Consider the following 20,173-nt stretch of genomic DNA (forward strand, 5'->3'; position numbering starts at 1 on the left):
ATACATACTATATATATATATACACATATATATACTATATATATACACATATATATACTATATATATATACATATATATACTATATATATATACATATATATACTATATATATATACATATATATACTATATATATATACATATATATACTATATATATATACATATATATACTATATATATATACATATATATACTATATATATATACATATATATACTATATATATATATATATTCTCATTTGCATTAAAGTTACATGTGACACTTCGAGAAAAATAAATACATTTAATAGTTAATGTTCATTTCATAGTGCAGCCGCTGACTCGAGGTTTATTTTACATTTCATCATCGTTCATATATTTTACACAGTAGATTATACATATATACATATCAATCAAACTGCATGGTATTTCATTCTGATACCAATTGTCGACACGTTCAGATTAGATATCCATGTCCTGTAAGTTTCCCCAGCTGGGGCCCACCTTGACTTTGGCCTTTAGCTTCACGTACAGTTTCACTGCGGTCTCCATCTCCCTCTTTACGATCTGAGCGACCTGACGGAGAGGGAAGAAAACAGAAGTCGGCACACTCACGTTAAAGTTTGTGTTGTCTGAGAAGAGCAGAGGGCGACACAAAGCTCTCATCAGCGTTACTGTGAGAGGAAACGCCTCTTGTAAACAGGAAGTCTTTCACACAAGGTTTTTTCTACTGTATACAACGAGGGCTGCTCTGTACAACAGGAAATAGAAGCACACGTCAATGCAACAAATACATAGAAAAATATAAACATCTTTAATTACATGAAGCCAGATTCTTCTTAAGATAAGACTTTGGAAGATTCATAATAAAAAAGTTTAGAAGTTCATAAGAATCTTCTTATTTATGATTTACTTCAAAACCAGGACCAGAGACATCACACATCATTAACACATGCCAGACAAACTTGATCCAACTGAAAATCAGAAAAAAAATGAACTTTGATTTCAAGAATCTCGTTTGGTCTTTAGTTTTTTTTCTTGGGAAGAAACATGGTAGATAGATAGATAGATAGATACTTTATTTATCCCGAGGGAAATTCAAGGTGGTATTTGGTATCTTAACTCTTTGTAACGTATCTAACAAGTAGTGTAAGGTTTAAATGCAATGGGATATTTAATCAGCGGTTCGTCTCTCAACTCACAAACACATTCATTAAGAAGAAATATAGTTACTAAGTGACTGTGAGGCGATATAGAGACAAAGGATTGTGTACATAGTCTTTGCTGTAATGATGTTTTCCCAACACACCTGTATAAGGTCTTCCTCTGCGGTTTCATAAATCAGCTCATCGTGCAGCTGCAGCACAAAGAAGGCTCCTCTGAGGCGAGACCTCCGCAGGATGTTAGCTGAATGACGGACACAGATAGATTATTGACTCCGAGGGAAATCCAAAGCATCCAGTAGCAGCATAAAAAAAACAAATGAAGAAACTCTTACATAGTAACAATTAAACCTGTACAATAAAAAAAACAATCTATACCATGAAAACTGTATAACCTGTGCAGGAAGAAGAAGAATACAGAGTCCCTGAAGTCCCAAAAAGTAAAAAAAAAAAAAAAAAAAATCCTGCCCACACAAGTTATGATCTTAGAAGTAGAATAGAAACACATTCATAGACTCACAGACATAGACAGGGTTGTACTGTTCTGGTTTGGCGTTTCTACAGTGTGGGAGAAAGTCACCTGAGTGTGTGTGCTGGTGAGAGAGTGGAGCTGCAGGATATGTGTTTCTCAGGCGTTTCTGGATGTTCACTGTGGCCAGTTTAACAATGTCTGCTGCTGATCCCTGAACCGTTGTGTTCACTGCCTGCCGCTCTGCCTGCGATGAGAGAGGAGGAAGACGAGTCATAAAGGACGCAACAAATGGGAAAAGGATGCGTTAAACAAACAGCTTGACTCACATGTGCTTTGATGTGCGTGTTGGTGTTGGTGATCCCTGGTAAGTATCTCCTGCGGCCCATCAGAGTCTGAACATAACCGTTCTTTACACACTTCTTCACAGTGTCTCGAAGAAAAGCATTGATCCCTGAAACACAGGACAAAATGTTCATTCAATGTGTCATGTCATGATTCATGTTTACCAGCAACCAGGCAGGAGCAGCACTAATGTACCAGAGTTTAAACTTTACATTCAAAGCTCTGATACAACTTTTTTTATTTTATTTTTTTTTTACATAAAATGCAGAAAAAAAACACTTGTAATTATATAATGCATTGAGTCCTTTTGACTTCCTGGTTTATAATACTTCCAGCACTGTTGGCAGCACATGAAGCGCGGTAAATCTAATTGTAACCTCGTACCCGGCTACGAGTTTAGAGTCAGTTACCATGGTGATCTAGCCTGTTAAAAACAGTGAGTGAGTGAGTCCGACTTTAGAGGTCTCATGTACGGAGGAGGGCTGCACGGGTTCACGTCCTTCCTGTAGCTCCTTTCCTGCATGTCATTCCTCTCTCTCTCTCTGATTCCTGACTATCCACTGTCCTGTCTCTAAATAAAGGAATAAAAAGCCTCTGACTTCTGGATCAACTTGGCTTTCCCCCTTATCTCGCTTTGTGCTACACCCCAAATTTATTTTTATCATGTTTAAAAATGGCCACCATATTGGTAATATTTTTGGCCCCACAAAAACCACGGTCAGCTGGATTTAAAGGCGCTGACAACATTTAATAATAAGTACGTTTTCTTTACAAACACCCACCTCTGCCACCAACTTCTATTCTAAAAATATTGACACATAGGCCAACATCAAAGCTTTAAATGAATGTAAATGAACTGATTTAAAGTAGTGTACCTTTATATCTGGCCTTAAAGCTCTCTATGTAGCAGGCTGCATCATTCTCCTCCACTCCCATCTGCTCCCCCAAAGACTTCGCTCCCATCCCGTAGATAATGCCGTAGCAAATCTGAAAAGATCAAAACATGAATCGGGTGGTGGTCTGAGCAGCGATAAAGCACGAACTCTTCTTCTCGTACCTGTTTCGCCTGCTGTCTGAGGTCGTCGTTCACAGACTCCGGGTCGACACTTTTCCACTCGGCAGCGATGCAGCGGAACACGTCTGCTCCTCCATTCAGCACCTGGGAACGCACGGATACTTCCTCATCTCTCTTCCTCGTTGCTGATGTGTTTTTTCTTATTTACACCACAAACCTGGAGGAGGCGTTGGTCCTTGGAGAGGTGAGCCAACACTCGCAACTCCAGCTGAGAATAATCTGCTGCCAAAATCATCCCACCTGCAGATCGGTAGAGTGCACAATGACACGGCTTGTTGAGCGGCGTGACACGGAGTCACGGTCAGAAATGGTTATAACCGCTCTCTCGTGATGTTCACCTGAAAAAGGTACGAAGGCATGTCTCATGCTCACAGAGAAGGCCGGGCCTTGTTCTGCGCGGCCGGCTGCAGCCTCAGGGAATCTTTCCGCTCTGAAACAAAACAATCAGAGCAACCTCACTCTTGAACAACAGAAGCCCTTCGTGAGCGTCATCCTCCCCTCAACCTACCCTGGTTTGGCCTTCGTGTGGCGGCTCTCCTGTGAAGGCGGGCTCTCGCCCACGACTGTGGCCATTTGGATCTCAAAGTCTTTGGGGACGTTTTGTATGTTGGGCTCAGTGAAGCTCACTCTACCTGACAACAGAAGGAGCCGAGTCACTGCGTGCTGTTACATCAGAGTCACTACAGTGGACACATGAATTCTTCTTTCCACTCGTCCTGTCTCGAAAACTTAAAACTCAGATTCAAGAACACAGATGAATCCTTTTCACCTTACTGGACTTGTGACAAACAGGAAGTGAGTTTGTGATGGGAAAAAACATTGACAACTTTGTCTCCGCATTTAAAAGAAATCTTGTATTAAAGCTGCATGACGCCAAAAAAATAGATATTTAAACGTCTCTCTCCTTTGTCCGAAGGAGTAGAGTTAACATCTGAACTTAATCTAACTCTGCTATTTCATAGGAATATTTGTAAACCTGTAATAACTCATAGTAATAATAACAGTATAAAGTAGTATAATATAGTAATAGTATACATTGAGCTGTAAGTGTGTGTCAGTGTGTTCTACCTGTAGCTGTGTGTGTCTGGGCGATGGGGTATATTCTGTCCATGTTCAGTACAGGGTGGCGTTTCTTCTCTCTCTGCAGCGGGAACACCACTTTAGTCAAGGCGTTAGTGATGCGCCTCCACTCCAGAATCACGCCTGGTAACGGGTGCAGTGGGCGGAGCTTCTCCAGAACATCCTGCAGGTATTATTTCAGTTTAACTTTAAACATCAAACATCTGACATGTGTTCCCTTTTTTTTCTCCCACTTGCAGCAGTGAAGTAGTTTCACCTTGGTGGTGCTGAACTGCTTTCCAAGTCGTACTCTGCCGGCCCCTCTCCTGGTGTAACCCAGAGTCTTCTTACTTTTTGATCCACTCACGTCGCCGTTCGGAGGCAGATGGAGCTCTAAAAACAACACCTACAGCACAGCAGTTAGAAGAATTTAAAGCTCCTCTGAGGAACTGTTTGTCTCATTGTGGAGATTTTGGTGCCCCCTGTTGACAAAGCGGTCTCATCTCTTCGTCTTGTACATGTGTGAGTGATGTTTTTTCTTTTAACGGGAAACACATCAGTTAAAATAGGATGTTTTTAAAATGTAGATAAATGTAGTTAAAGACTTCGTCTGACACCTAACGCGTCGCTTTGGATACGGGCATTAAAAATACCTTCACACAAATCATCAATCTTGTCCCTGATAGTCTCGTTTGCTATTGTTGTTCATAAAGATTCATCTGTATTTATATCAGTCTGTTTCATGACCAGTTGAAAAAAAGGAGCTTGAAGCTATTTCAAACTGGGCTCTAAAGAAGCTGGGTCCGACCTGTGCAATGTGGTCGATGCTGGTGAGGGAGAATGTGTGTCCAGCCAGGTTATAAGCCTGAGCCTCCAGCGCTGTGAGTTTGGCCTGCATCACATGTTTTTGTCTCTCACACTCCTCCACACTGAAGCCGACGCCGTTCAGTTCCAACAGGGCCAGACACACCTGGGAGGGCATCTCGACGCTCCTGAACACATCTGACACACGCAAACACAAACACAGCAACCACTTAACACCTTCTCTGAGCAGATATGTGCGTTCTGAGTTCTCATACTGTACCCAGCATGCCGTCCTTCTCCAGCAGGCCGGTGAGATGGTTCATGACGGCGTGGACGAGCACGCTCTTAGTTGCGGCCCTCACGCGAGGACAGTGTGAATGTGGATTCCCGAGCCCGTCCAGCAGAGGTAACTCTTCAGGACAGTAGACGGTCACCATGTTGGGAAGAGTCCTCTCCTCACTGCCAGGGTCCTCCATCCAGCACGCAACCTGCGTTTCACATCCGAATAACTGATTCGTTTCTGCCGTTTTATCAAAAGGTCTTTTCAAAACTATTTTTTTTGTTACCTTGGGGTCTTCACAGTTTCCCTCCAAACTGATGCCACAGCTTAGGACCAGCACCTTGTACACCTGGATGATGTCATAAGTGATGACCACGCCTCCTCCCCGACCTTCCTTTGACCTGCTCAGACACGCCTTCACCTTCTCCGCCCTCTCACTAACTGGCAAATCATCATCAAGTGGAGGTGGAGCTAGACTGGCGCTCAAACCTGAGGGGTAACAGATGACATGAGGGCACTTTAATGGAGGGGGGAGGGGCTTATGGTGCGTGCATACAGGTGCATGTGATATACCTCTGTTCTGCTCCCGCTGCAGAGATATGTAGTATGCATCTCTTGCTCCCCAGCAGACAGACAGTCCAATCAACACCAGTCCATCACTGTCTCTTAATGGAAACCCGTCGACCTTCTGGTGAGCTGCTGACGCTGCACAGAAAACACGTGTGTGGAGCAAACGGTAAGACACTGGGCTTGTACAACAAAGAAGAGTTTGTTTTAGAGTCTGTGGGAAATGTTAAGAGGAAGAGTGAGAACCTGAAACTACAACAAAGTACACACTTGATTCTGGGATGAAAATTTTTTTAAAGCCGATTGTGGCGGCTGCCATATTGGAAATGCTTTCAACGTCAGCTGTCAGTCAACTCAGGTCGTCCGTACGATGTGTGCACAGAGCTGCTGCTTTGAAGTGCTCAGCGTTCCTTTTCATCAATGTACTGATGAAACTGAACTCTTCAATTTGTTTAGTTATCAGTCTTATTAAATGTCATGTACACGTCAGAAAAGCAAGTAAATCTAACCAATAAATCCAGTCCAGTAGGTGTATTTTCGATAATGAATCAAAAACACTAAGGCAAGACAGGACATAATTAGTGCCTGGAAACATTTTAAATTTCGTTGCTTTTTTACTTCCTTTATGTTCATTTTAACGCCCTCACCTCTCTTGTGTTTCCCTCCGATACCCCCGTCTGGCTGCTCTCTCTGCTCCCTCTTCTCACAGGCCAAAGCCAGAGAGAACCGCTCCTTCGTTTTCCACTCAGTGATGAAAGTCTGGAAGAGGTGCCTGTCACTGGCCACGTCTATGATGGAGAAGGTCCCCGGGTTGCTGGAGCCGAGCGAAGCATCCTGGGACAGCTGCAGAGTGAAGCCTCCGTCGGTCACGGGTGACTCTCCGTCCGAGGGAAGCCTCGGTTGCGGGGAGGACGGAGAAGCTGCGTCTGGTGGAGGGCTGACATTTTGGTTGATGAGAGGAAGGGGCTTTGACTTTAAATGTGAAACAGGTGCAGTCTTTTCCTCGTTTCCAGCTCTGTCGTTAGATGTGGATTTAGGCTTTTTGGATTCTGCAGCGGCCTCTGATGGGCGATCGCTGCGTCCTTGGTTCGATTTAGCACATTTTGCGGTCGCTGGTTTACGCGCTGAAGGTGTTGACTGCTTTAGTGGCTGTGTGATCAGCGGCGATTGGACAGACGACGTGGTCAGTTTGACTCTGGGTGTGACAGGTGGCGTCTCCGGAGTCGGGGGAATAAGATCAGCAGCAGAGGCTTCGACCTGCATGTTTGGTTGTGCGAGTGTTCTGTCCACGCAAGCTAAATCTGCCTCTATAGCTGCTTTAACGTTTGCATGAGTGGCTGTGTGAGCGCTCGTCGTGTGGTTCGACGGCTGGTCGGACATACTAGGCCAGCGGTCAAAGATGTCTTGTAAACCAGGGCTGCAGTAAAGAGTGCTTTCAGCCGTGTTTTGGACATGTGGCGGTTTTATATGTGCACTATCTGAACACTTAACACTTGTTTTCTCCTTGACCTGCTTCCTGTTTGCATTCACTGTTTCACTTGTGTTATTATCTTGTGTAATTCTGTGTTTCAGGACTCGATCATTTCTGTCTCCATCCTTGTCCTGCTCATTTTGAGACTGTGCCTGTATGTGACTGGGTTTACGCTGGGATTCTGACGCCTGTCCTTCAGGCGGGGAATGGTCCATGTCCGCTTCCTCAGCTTTATCATGGCTCCCTTCTTGCTCTTTTTGAGCGCTCTCGGTCTGCTTTAGCAAGCTCCGCCTCTCCAGGAAGTGGTCGCCCACATGGAGCGAGTCGCCCCACTCGGACAGGTTGAAGGAGGACTCGCCCCACTGCATCGCCTCCTGTTCTTCCGCCTCTTGATTGGCCAGAAGCTCGCTGCGTCTTCGCTCCTGCGTTGATGGAACGGGGAACTCCTCTCTTATCTCCTGCCTGGCTGATTTCTCCTCCTCCTCCTCCTCCTCCTCCTCCTCCTCATCGGATTGGTTAAGACCATCCAGCAGAGAGCTGCTGTACAGGCTGTCGAACAGGAAGCTGTTGCTTCTGTTTGCGCTCTCAGACTCTCCGTCATCAACACGGAGGGCCTCGTTCTCCTCGGCACCTTCGTCTTTGTCTTCAACAGCTGGACCAGGAGAGATCTGTCACAACAACATCATGGCTTTAGATTTCTCAAATGCAACCTACTGGTACAGGATAGATGTTAAATCATAGCGTCGACAGAGGACTCACCTGTTGGCTGGTGTTCAGGACGAGCTCCATCTGGCTGTCTGTCAGAGATATATTGAATCTTGGACATGCAATAGCAGGAGGTTCTAACCTGTCCTCGTTTGTGTCTCTTTTATCCCCCACAGCTGCTCCTCCTGTTCCCTCCCCTCGTCTCTTATTTGTCTCTACTTCCTGGCTACCAGCTCGGACTCTGTGTTGGCTGATCTGCTGAACTATGATCCTTTCTGTCTGAGAGTCCAATTCGAAGCTCTCCCCGAAGCTGTCCTCTCCTTTTTTAACGCCTCCCTCCTCGTCTGCGTACAGCTCGGGAGACGAGAACTTGTCCACCTCTTTGCTGTTTATCCTTCTGCGCTTGGCTTCAGGAGAGAATAAGGGAACTGAAGCAGGGGACACGGACATGGGAGAATCTATATCAGGATTGGTCGGTGTGGAGACACTCACAGGCCCTTGAATATCCAGCTCTACATTCTGGACTGTGGGGATGACTGAGCAAGAGGTTTGCGCAGCCTCTACAGGATCGTGTAGTCTTCTGTCTGACTGAATGGAGTGGAGGACTTTGCTTAAAGCTCTCGAGTGCTTCAGTCTGCCTGGCTGCATGGGGGAGTCAGAAACCGCGGCGCCGCCCTCTCCGTTTGACGTCACACCGCGTTGGTCTTCCACGCGGGCTACCGGAGCTCTGAATCGAGGTGGGGGCATCGGGGAGGGGAAGGTCTGAGGAGCTGGTGCTGCTTGAGGTAGAGGGCTGGATAAAATCTCAGCCAGTTCCTGAGTCAGGCTCCTTTCAGGAACAGGTCCAGCTGACTGATTCTCTTTATTTGTCTCCTTTTCTTCCGCCTTGTTTTTTCTGCTCTCTGTGAGCCTTCGTGTTTCTCTTTTTGGATCTGTTGGTTCAGACTGTTTTTCCATGAATGCTCCTTTATTTATCTCATCGTTCTCTGTTCCCACTTGAACTTCTTTGCCCTTTTGTGGGATTTCTGGCTCTTTCCTCTCTCCCTTTCTTTTACCCACCGTCCCTCCCTCTTCTTTGCCTTCTCTTTCAGCTTTTTGTACATTCCTTTCAGGCGTCCTTTTCTCAAGATTTTCTTCTTCTGTTACTTCTCTACTGTCACTTTTGTTGGCCTTGTGTTCTTCCTGATGATCTTTGCCGTCCGCCCGTTCTTCGTGAGGGCTGATATTGGACGTGGACGATGATTCAGAGTTCCTACTGTCTCTGTCATGTTGGCTGTTCGAAGCGGGAGCCTCAGGAGGAAGAGACGCTGGGTCCCATTGAATCCCCAGCTGTGCCAGGTCTTCCTGAAGGAGGAGCCTTGCCTCGGACACGATCTCAACGGCTGCTTCCTGCTCCGTCAGGGCGCGACCCCCGGCGACCCAGACGCAGCGGAGGCTCCGTCTCTCAGCTGCCTCCATCTCGCTCTCATCCACCGCCCGCTTCGAGCTGAGGGAGACAGGTGGTGAAAGCATCAGCTCACAACAAAGTGACTTTGATATGTACGCAGTGTGATCTACATCATGGACAGTAGTGTTGTGGTCAAGACCACACTAACCGAGACCAAGACGTAGACCGAGGTAGGATGAGACTGAGACCAGACCAAGATCACAAATATCACTGCAGGGGGCGTGTCACTCACTTTGACTGTAACGCTGTGAAGCTGCAGCCGCAGGTAGCAAATGAATTGAAGTTATTGGGTCTTTTAGAAAGAGGCGTTTTCCTTCTCGACGTGGAGAAATAGTCCCTCAGTGGTGCTTTTGACTGATCTAGACTTAAGATTCAGTAAAGGCCGAGTAAATATCGATTCTGTTCGCTCAGCTCAAACTCTGTGACTATCTATCGATCAAAACTGTGAAGATATCATTTCCAATACGGCAAACCGCCAGTGCTCGCCTTTAAAACGCCATTTGAGAAACCAGTGGGTGTTGTCAGTGAGACTACGTCCATCTTTCACAACACACACACCACCACAGAGTCCAGTTTGAGGTTGTGACTGGTAATGATGAGCTCACGTGATACGACAGGCTGTGGTTTTCTTTTATTGAGCAGCCATTTTACATTTTAAATGTGATGTGCTTTTAATTACGCTCCTTCTGTGGGAGGGTTGTAAACATAAGAGCAGCAGGATCCATTTGAAACTGCATTGATTTGAAAGACTGAGATCAGTGCAGCATTAAGGCGCCTTGTAAATCTGTGACAAATATAAACCCACTCAGTCGTTTTTCTCCCCTGAAACTAAAGTATTGCCTGCATTTCTAACGCTCAGAATCCCCCACGAAGAGAAAAAACCCCAGCGTGTGCTAAGTCCGATCTGATTGGTCGGCTGATCTGCTCACTCGTAATTGGCAGGCATTGGGCTGTTCTCGGATCTGTCCCACCCGTTTCACCATACTGGGAATGCTACAGTCTGAGGGGAGCTTGAGCTTAGCACAACGAGCGAATGGGCTTGAAACAGTGACGTCTTTGTCTTGTGATGTCACACCACACATTTTCAACGAGGGCGGCGAGGGACCGAGCTTTTCATGCAGCTATTGCTACAGCTAACAGGAGAAGGTAAGAGAAGCTGCGTTTCCGCGAACTTTCTATTTTTTTATATAGATGTGCCTTAAAAGGCACAAGACAACTAGAGAGCACACTAATGAGCAAATAAAACCAGAAAAGGCTGAATATGGGACGTATAAAGGAAGATAAAAGTTATCTGTTTAAACATTTTTTTAAATCATTTAAGATAATAAATAAGTCCGCTGACAGTGGGAATGAAACCAATGCTCATATAGAGCCATTAGTCCTTGTAATTGCTTTTGCACTCTTAGGGGCCTCACATCCTTATTTACCTGAACTGATATGCCTCCATATTGTAAAGGAACGTTCACACAAGCAAACACAGACACACCTCTTAAACGGCACAGCGTTCCTCAAGGCTTTCTCCACATCAGCGACAGAAGCTCTGGCGAGTTCAGCGACCGTGCAGAGGCCTTGAGCGTACAACGTTCTGGCTCGTGTTGCATTCAACAGGGAAACTCTGACGAGGTCCACCAGCTCCCTCTGGACCCCGAAACTCAACCTGGTCTGGTACTGAGACAACAGAAGCTCCATGTTGTGCCAGCCAAGGCGCTTGCAGAACACAGTGACCATACCTGAGGAGACAGGAGAGAGACACACACACACACACACACACACACACACACACACACACACACACACACACACACACACACACACACACACACACACACACACACACACACACACACACACACACACACACACACACACACACACACACACACACACACACACACACACACACACACACACACACACACACACACACACACACACACACACACACACCTCAGAAAACCTCTCAAGTAACTTGATGCAGGAAACGTTTGCACTCTAGACGGATTGATCCGTGGCTCCTAAAGAAACATGCACATGATGAAACACCAGCTAATGGAGACCAGGCTGTTTATCCATCAGTCTAGAGTGCTTCTGCTTCTTGAATCAAGTTGCTTGACCTATCCTCCCTTTGTATTGTCTTCTGTAGAACTCTATGGTGTGTGTGGTTCCCTAAAACTTTGCACCCCTCATGTATTTTCAATATAATGCACTGCAGTACACAACCACCCACTACATCTTCAATTATTATTGTTTTTCTAATTCAACCAGGAAATAAACTCATTGAGATCAAAAATTTATTTTTCAAGAGTGTCCATTACAGGCAGCAGCTTTGTGTATTTTGTTGTGCAGGAAAGGAATTTTATTTTTATTTACATTTCTCAATAAAAGGTTGGTTTTTATTGTTTGTTATTTTTTACATGTTCAGAGCATGTGACAGTGTGCAGCTGCAGGCTATGGATATACATATTATGCCCGGTTAAGAGACAGGTCACGTGCACCTGTCATGACCATCAGATCATGGATGGCGTACATCTGATCTGAGTCCCTGTTGTCGTTTGATAGCCTTGATTGCAGTTGTTATTGCGTCCATTGAATTGAGGGTGCAGAAGTGTAAAATAAGGGTGCAATACATCCTTTGGCCTGCGCAGCCCACAAAAGTGTCTTTAAGATATATATCATTCAGTTCAAAAATATCAAGATATGATTTTTGGCCCATAGATCAGCCTGAGTAGAACTGCTGTAGTGGCTCGCATTAGACTGCACAGGTGGTCATAATGTTGTGGCTGCTCGTTCATTCTGCAGTGTAACATGAAACGTACCTGCATATGTCGAGGCCGACTGCTGGAGAGACTGTAACTGACCACGATTGCAGTTGTATTTGGACGCCACTGTTGGCAGAGGCAGCTCGTTCACCAGATCCTGCAGCACAAGCGTGGTGAAGAACCTGGGAGGAGACAACAAGGAGCTCGGTTTGAAGCAGCAGAAGATGTCAGAAGCAGTTGGTACAGAATAAATACACTCGGCATGTAAAAACATGTTCATTACCTTTTATGGATAGCCATCTGTCTACGCTGCTTCTCTGTCTTGGCTACAAGTTTGCCGCTGACTGATCGGGCGAGGAAGCCTTCCTGGACACCCACCAGCTCTGCCACCCTCTTCATGGATGACGACAGCTGTTCCCACAGACAGAAGAACTGATACCAGTCGATGGTGGTCCACTCTGCGTACAGCGGCGTTATCTGAGAGGCATTTGTGCACATTGTTTTTGATAACAATCTTTGGGGGGCACGGTTTGGAATTTCAGTTTAAAAGAAAAAAACTTGAATTAAGTTTTGCATCATGAGTGTATTGTTTGAGGGTTCAGGAATGATTAGGAAAAAAGATAAAGTACCAGATACAGTATGTGCAAGTCGTTTTCCAAAACAAAGCCCTTCATGGCTCGCTGGAGATCTGCAAATATTCCCAGAGCCTCAGGAGGGGAGAGGGACGAGGAAAGAGTGGCCGCTCCCAGCTGGGTTGGACAGTAGCGCTCGTCTAGATATTTAAAGACACAAAAAAAGTATTCACATTAGCCCAGATTTAAATAACCTTCCATAATCCAGAGAGGCAATTCATTTTCTCAACCATCCAGTCATACATCCTGTGTTCATCTTATCCGAGGTCAGGTCAGTGTTACAACAGGCTAAGCAAGTAGACCCAGACATCCCTCCCCCTTGAAACCTTTTATAAACCTCACAGCCAGATGGGATATTCAATCCCTCCACACGCTCTGGGTCTACTCTGGGTTTACTCCCAGTTGAGTTGGTCAGAAAACCTCCAAAGGGAAACTTCCAGGAGGAATAAAATGCCCGAATCTCCTCAGCCGGCTCCTTTTGATTAGAAGGAGGAGCAGGTCTACTCTGAGCTCCATGTGTCTGGGCACCTCTGAAATCCAGCCACCCTTTGGAGGACGCTCATCTCAGCTGCATGCACCCCTGCTCTCACTCTTACCCAAAGCTCATAACCATACTGATGGTGGGGTTGGGTACATACATCAACTGGTAAATCGAAAGCTTTGCCGTTCTTTACCACGACTGTCTGGTACAAAAACCACATTACTGTTACGATCTCACGATCCACCTGGAGGGAGACTTGGAGACGAAGACCATTATCGCAACCATTTCTACACAACCAAACCAAACCATATCACATCAAGAAATAAATCAAAAATAAAATCAGAACAAACATTAAAGAGCAATCAGACAGTGTCAGTGACATTAGATGGATTTGTCAGAGCTAAGGTGGCAAATTTGTTTAGAACTGTAAGGAAACTGCCTGCTCTTTCCTCTAATTTACTCATTCTAAATGAAGAACATTTTTCCATCAACGATTTAATTTCTTGTAAAAGACTTGTTCATTCAAATGTAAAAGATGAAATCGAACACTTGGCCGTACCTTGACCGTCTCTCTGGATACTGATGAATTCGTTCTCCATCAGCCATTCCACGCAGGCCTCGATCGCTCCTTTACTCGTCCCTTCGTTTGATTCGTTCTCTCTCTCTTCACTTTTCATGCTGGCAGCCAGTAGAGAGCAGGAAGCGTACAGCGTCACGTCCTGTGGCGTGCTGGCCACGCCTCCGACGATAATCTGCAGCCAAGTGGTTATTCATTATGTTGATTTTACGTCCCTTTCTGAAGTGTGCTTGGGTCATTGAGTTTTCAGGCTTACTTCGAGGATGGCTCTCAGCATGCTGGTGGTGACTCCTTCTCCCTCCCTTCTCACCAAGCAGCTGCTGATCGGCTTGAGGGAACCTGTGAGGAGACTAACGCCTTTCTGCCGCTCCGCCTCCTTACACACCAACAAACTCTCACCTGGAGGAAGTAGAATATGCTGTGAGATAAAAGGAAACGTTTTGTTCTTTGATGAACTTCTGATCAAGTTGTTGCTTTTTCACTTTTGTGCCCAAACTCCCTCCGTACCTATGGTGTCTACTCCCTTCCTCCCAGCCCGTCCTGCCATCTGTTTGTATGTGAGAGGGTCCAGCAGGTGTCCGTTGAAGGTGGGGGTTCGAATGATGACCCTTCGGGCCGGGAGGTTGACCCCTGAGGAGAGGGTGGACGTGGCAGCCAGGACTCTGAGCATGCCCTGTCGAAAAGCTCCCTCCAGCACATCCCGCTCATCAAACGTCAAACCTGCAGAAACGAGATGAATCTCGTTTTACGAACGGACGACACCGCTGCTTCCTGGAGTTTTTTGTTTTTTTTGTTTTAAATAAGTCGTGTGAGTGGGTTCACCTGCATGGTGGAAGGCCACCCCCCATGGCACTGTTCGCTGGAGGATGGGATCTAAACCAGCTGGAGTTCGTCTCAGCTGGGCGATAACATCCACCAGTCCCCTCTGATCCAGACTTACAGGCTCCGCTTCACCCTGCAGATCTGGAAACATGAGACCAGAGTATGAATACATTTTAGCCACAATTCTCATCTCCAGTCCTGGACAATGCTAAATAAAACAATGAAATGCTGGTTTGACTTCTTCTCACTATCAAAGGCAGCATGCACGAAGGCTAAATGATGATGCAGGGATATCTCAAGTACCCGGATGTCTGAGGTTGTAGAACTCTCTGGCAATGCTGTCCACCAGTTTCTCGCACCAGTTCTTCGAAGGGCAGAACAGCAGCACGGAGCGTCTCTCTCTCACCGTCTCATAGCACAGGCTCACTATGTGGTCATCATCCCCCTGAATGGTTATGAAGTATGTCAACAAACAGCACATCGACAGTCTCATGAGACAAGGCGCCATCATGGCGCCATCATGGTGCAAACTTTGCATCGGAACGAGATTCCACTACCTTAACGCGGAGCACAGGCGTGAACTGCCGCACCACAGACAGGCTCTTGTCGTAGATGTTGCAGCCCACCTTGAGGTGCTCCTGCAGGGGGACGGGTCTGTAATCTGTCTGGTAGAGCTCTGCTCCTAACCAGCTCGCCAGGAGGGACAGGTTGGGCAAGGTGGCGCTCATACCTACGATCTGCACGCCGTCAGAAAGGGACCTGCAGAGAGAGAACAGATGCAGACATGTGGCAGAGGCTCCAACAGTCATCACATAACAACGAGCTCTGTGTTGATATTTAAGTGGCTTTTTGCACGGCTTCCTCTCTGTTTGCCTGTCTGTCTCTCATCATTTATGCGATCAATTAAATATGTTGTCTGACACAGCATCTCCACCTTTTGTTGTGATGTGATGCTTCAGTGTATTCATATATTAATGTATATATTTATTGATATATGGACACGAACCCGCTTGTGTTCTGCTTCTGTGCAATAAAGCGGATTTTGGTGAGAAGCAGTTCCAGTAGGTATCCTCTCCCAGAATCTCCGACCATATGTAACTCATCCACCACCACCATACCTAGTGAAACACACATTACATTCTTTAAAAAAAAAAAACCTTCAGCCTATCATTTAAAATCAATATAACGTGCTAATATTTACCAAGTAGACCCAGCCTGTCCTCTTCAATGAGTCTGTTAATGAGAGAATTGGCCTTTTCGATGGTGCAAACAGCCACATCCAGAGCGGTGAAGCCTCCTGCAGCCGAGGTGCTGCCCATGTATCCCTCCACTCGAACTCCCGCCTCCTCGAATACACTCTACAAAACCCAGAGGTTCAAAGCTGTTATCAGACAGATAACATCAACACTGGGTTTCTTTATGTCCACTTTCCTCGTTTTGTCACCTGAAGGTAGTGCATCTTCTCTTTGGCCACGGAGACAAAGGGCAGAATAAAGAGAGCTTTTCTTTTCGTCTCCAGCACACGCTTCAGCATCAGCAACTCTGACACCAGAGTTTTTCCAGCACTCGTGGGGGCTGAACACAAAGACGAGGGGAAAAAAGTGACTAACTCTGTAAATGACTTTGTAGAGTGAGGTTGTTAAATGTTAGTTGCATCAACACTTTTCAATACCCAACTTTTTAAAATGATGCAATCTCTTGTATCCAGTATTGGTTGCTGAGTCAAAAGAGAGAGAGAGAGAGAGAGAGAGAGAGAGAGAGAGAGAGAGAGAGAGAGAGAGAGAGAGAGAGAGAGAGAGAGAGAGAGAGAGAGAGAGAGAGAGAGAGAGAGAGAGAGAGAGAGAGAGAGAGAGAGAGAGAGAGAGAGAGAGAGAGAGAGAGAGAGAGAGAGAGAGAGAGAGGAGAGAGAGAGAGAGAGAGAGAGAGAGAGAGAGAGAGAGAGAGAGAGAGAGAGTTGGGAATGACATGCGGAAAAGGAGCCCCAGGTCAAACAGGAGTCTACATTCTTTGAGTTTTACTGGAATCCTATCAAAGTTGCATCTTCTATCATGAAGATTCTACTGTACTACTGTAGAGTCTCGTACCAGAGTACACCAGGTTCCCTCCCTGCAGCACCTGTCCCACAGAGAGGCACTGAGCCTGCCACTCGAACATGCGAGTCACTCCGTGTTTGTGGTAGCGCTCCAGGACAGGTTTGGGTAAACCCCAGCTGGACAGCAGCAGCTTCTCAGCTTGTCCCGCAGGAGCATGTAAGGCTATACCTAAAGTCGAGCGGAGAGAAACCAGACATGAGTAGGAGGAGTATTTTCAAACATCAGATACACAATCCAGAGTCACTCATGTATTTCATTCTTTACAGAATCTGGACTAACATTCAGCAAAGAGCAAATCTGGACGATCAAGCTGGCCTTCACAGAACGTAATTATTGTAATATAATATTTGATAATATGGTATCTCATATCTTGCACTTATTGCAAACTTTTTCTTTGACTTTAACAACTTCAGCATCATGTAGAGCACTTTGAACTGTAACGCTCTCATGTCTCGTAGGTTCCCTGTGTTAAAAGGAGCCCACCTGGCTGAGGTAAGGTGTCAGTCAGAGCGCTGAGGTCTAAACCGTTGGGGACTGTGAGCACGGAGGCCGACTGATTCTGCAAGGACTGCTGGAGTCTGGCCTTCTTCGTGGCTGCTGCGAGGCGGGTGGGGCTGAATAAGATGTAGTCCCTGGACACATCCAGAGGTGGATCAGCGTTCATGTTCGCTCCACGTGCGCTGTCACTACGAGGAGAGCTTTTTCTTCTGGATGTAACCATCTGCCTGTTGATAGTTAAAAAGTAAGTAGAGGAATACAATCAACAGAAGAAAACTCAATCAATAATCCTCGTGTATAGAGCTAGTTCATAACAAATGTTATTAAAGACACTTTACAAAGAGAGCAATTCGAAGCCGTACTCTTTGGAACATTTTTAACAGTGAGTCAACATTAGCCCCCATGAGCAAAAAAAACATCCTTTTAATAGGCAGACACCTGAACCAAACTCATCACCTGCAGAGAGAGAATATTTAATCATGAGATATAATATTTTCTGTCCCATTGTGTGCAGCTTGGTAATCAACAACACTCATAAACGCGACCAGCAAAGACTTTCGGTCATATGAAAACTTAGAGTTCTAGCATCATCCAACACATCCTCCTCTACTGCAAACCCTGTTTCCTCACCATGCTTTCATAGTCCAACCTACCCAAAACCTCTCCCGCCTCCCACCACAGCCCAGGACCCCCTTCACCCACTCTATCCACTCTTTTCTTTTCTGCCATCAGGTTGGAGATCCAGGGATAGAGGGTGGTGCAGAAAAAGAGATGGATCAAAAAAATCATAATAATTTCAGCAGTTAAAGTAATAAATAGCATGATTGTGGACGTTAAGACTCACTTGGATGAATGGCCTTCTTGCTGATCATTTTTCATGTCTTGGTGAGAGTCCTCACTGAAGAGAAGCCTCTGAGCAAGGTCTTTACAGTCATCTCTCCATCCTGGTCTCTTCCCATCACCGCCGCGCCCACAGACTACCTCCTGGGTGCTGAGGGCTCTGTGGGGTCCCATGGGCTGAGGTGCTCGGTCACTTGCAATTAAGTCATCTGAAACTGGTGCAAGAGGTCGTGGCAGGGCGAAGACAGATGATGATGATGCTGCTGCTGATGGCTCTCCCTTTTCATCTCTGCTGGCTGCTGCCGATGGACATGCATGCTTAGCGGCAGGCTTCGGCAGGTCTGCAGCATCCAACACCTGCAGCATCTCTTCATCAAGAGCTAATGTGGATTCTCCCAGTGGAAACATGGCTCCTCCACCCTACAGTGAAAGTAAAACGTGTCATCTGAGAAAAGAGAATCCAAAGCCTGAATAAAAAACTCACCGCTGTCACACTCACCATGAGGCCCATTTTCTCTGATCCGTTGGATTTGTCACACAGATGTCTAGTTTTATGCAACAGCCTGCATTCATCTGGTGGCTCATCAGGATTTTGGAAGCTGTGGTTAGAAAGATAAAAGGTCAGAGACCAACGTAAATACATACACAGAGAAATGAAAACTAAACTATACATTTATTTTTAATTTTTATGAATATATTTTATGTATAATAGATATATTATTATAATGTATATGCGTATACTATATATATAATTTATTATTTATTTTTAAAATAAAAAGGAACACTAAAGGAGTGAGACAATAAATGGCAGATGTTGCTAGGCAACAAGTTGAACATGGAAATAAGGATCCTAGGCTTTACCCACATTTAATATGAAATCAAACTGTGGTTGAACCTCACCTTTTTTTCTTCTTCACCTGATGCTGTCCCATGTAGCTTTTCTTCTTCGCGGTGCTCATTCTGCACAGCTGTCAGGATATGACTTAGCATGACACCGGTTTACAAACAAGACTCTAATGACGAGCAACAAGCGCAGAAAGAGTGCATGTTGTTATGAATACAAACTATAAACATTTCTCTTTTTCCAAGTCAAAAAGTCCGCCGAAGCGCTGCCCCGGTGCTTCACAAAAACAGTCCGACGTAAACAAATCCCACGAGTGAACAGTTCCTCTTGCTGTGTGATCTGTGCGACTTCTTTTTTTTTCCCAATATTTTATTTGTGAGATAACAAAACAAGTGATACAAAGAAAGAGAGAGAGAGAGAAAAAAAAAAGGGAGAACAAATTTACAGACAAATAGACGTTTGCCACTTCTTCCAGTCTCTACAAAACATTCAAAACTTCATGAATACATATATTAATATAGGCCTGCATACTCTCATTAATTCATTGAGAATATGACTTTATGAATTATTTATTGATATTGAGGGTCAGTTTATCTTACATGACTTGCTTTTAAAATTCCTTTAATATAATCCGCAGTGGTGTCTTTAGCAGAGGTGTCATGCATGCAAACTGAAGCAGTAGCCCAAAATGTGAAATTTTTTTTCAACTACAGTCGAAAACCACCCTTCGGGGGCCACCATCTGAAAGAACTCCCTCTCTTTACCTGCAAAACATTGCATGCATTATTGCTGTGAATACACAAGTTTATCAACGATGTCAGTCACTAAAAATGAAGAGGAAACTATCTATCTATAGAAGAGAAAAGAAATGAACAGGAAAAAAGAGGGAAAGGAGTAAAGCGAAGCTCCAGAATTGTGAATAAGTTGGAGGGCCCCGAGAATCACCACTGGAGACATTCATCTTCTGCCAGAGACAGTGGCTGTTTTGCCCCACAGCCAAACAAAGCTCTTGTCTATAACTTAAACATATATTATTTTCCGTAAATAATATTGTTGCAATATTTTCCCAACAAAATAAGGGGGGATTAAAAATGTCATGCTTTTTAGAGAAACAAAGAAAAGAGATGTTTATATCTTACTGAAACGTTCAAGGCCCCTAAAGACTAAGAAAAATATAACAAATAAAATTAAAGAATGTTTGTAAATCCAATCCACAGTTTGAAAGTCAGTGCACATGGATATGCAGGTTTAGAAATCTGT

The 20,173-nt window shown here is 45.2% G+C and overlaps 1 protein-coding gene across 1 annotated transcript; it reads right to left on the reverse strand.

Annotated features, from left to right (window-relative positions):
- Window positions 1–216: 216 nt before the first annotated feature.
- Window positions 217–19,283, reverse strand: polq (polymerase (DNA directed), theta). Its single transcript, XM_079338360.1, has 35 exons — window positions 18,970–19,283; window positions 18,569–18,668; window positions 18,074–18,489; window positions 17,215–17,456; window positions 16,723–16,899; window positions 16,083–16,213; window positions 15,840–15,996; window positions 15,645–15,756; window positions 15,196–15,397; window positions 14,942–15,083; window positions 14,639–14,779; window positions 14,324–14,536; window positions 14,073–14,215; window positions 13,799–13,991; window positions 12,756–12,898; window positions 12,410–12,603; window positions 12,184–12,308; window positions 10,854–11,097; window positions 7,975–9,406; window positions 6,392–7,883; window positions 5,751–5,882; window positions 5,464–5,666; window positions 5,178–5,385; window positions 4,902–5,095; window positions 4,371–4,499; window positions 4,103–4,277; window positions 3,543–3,666; window positions 3,373–3,464; window positions 3,192–3,274; window positions 3,017–3,118; window positions 2,835–2,946; window positions 1,944–2,068; window positions 1,726–1,861; window positions 1,292–1,389; window positions 217–558 (listed from the first exon to the last, which is right to left on the reverse strand). Exons 1-35 carry the CDS (start codon window positions 19,026–19,028, stop codon window positions 445–447), a joined length of 8,085 nt encoding a protein of 2,694 aa, XP_079194486.1. The 5' UTR covers window positions 19,029–19,283; the 3' UTR covers window positions 217–444.
- Window positions 19,284–20,173: the final 890 nt, after the last annotated feature.

Source organism: Symphodus melops, assembly GCF_947650265.1.
Source record: "Symphodus melops genome assembly, chromosome: 2".
Lineage (NCBI taxonomy): Eukaryota > Metazoa > Chordata > Actinopteri > Labriformes > Labridae > Symphodus > Symphodus melops.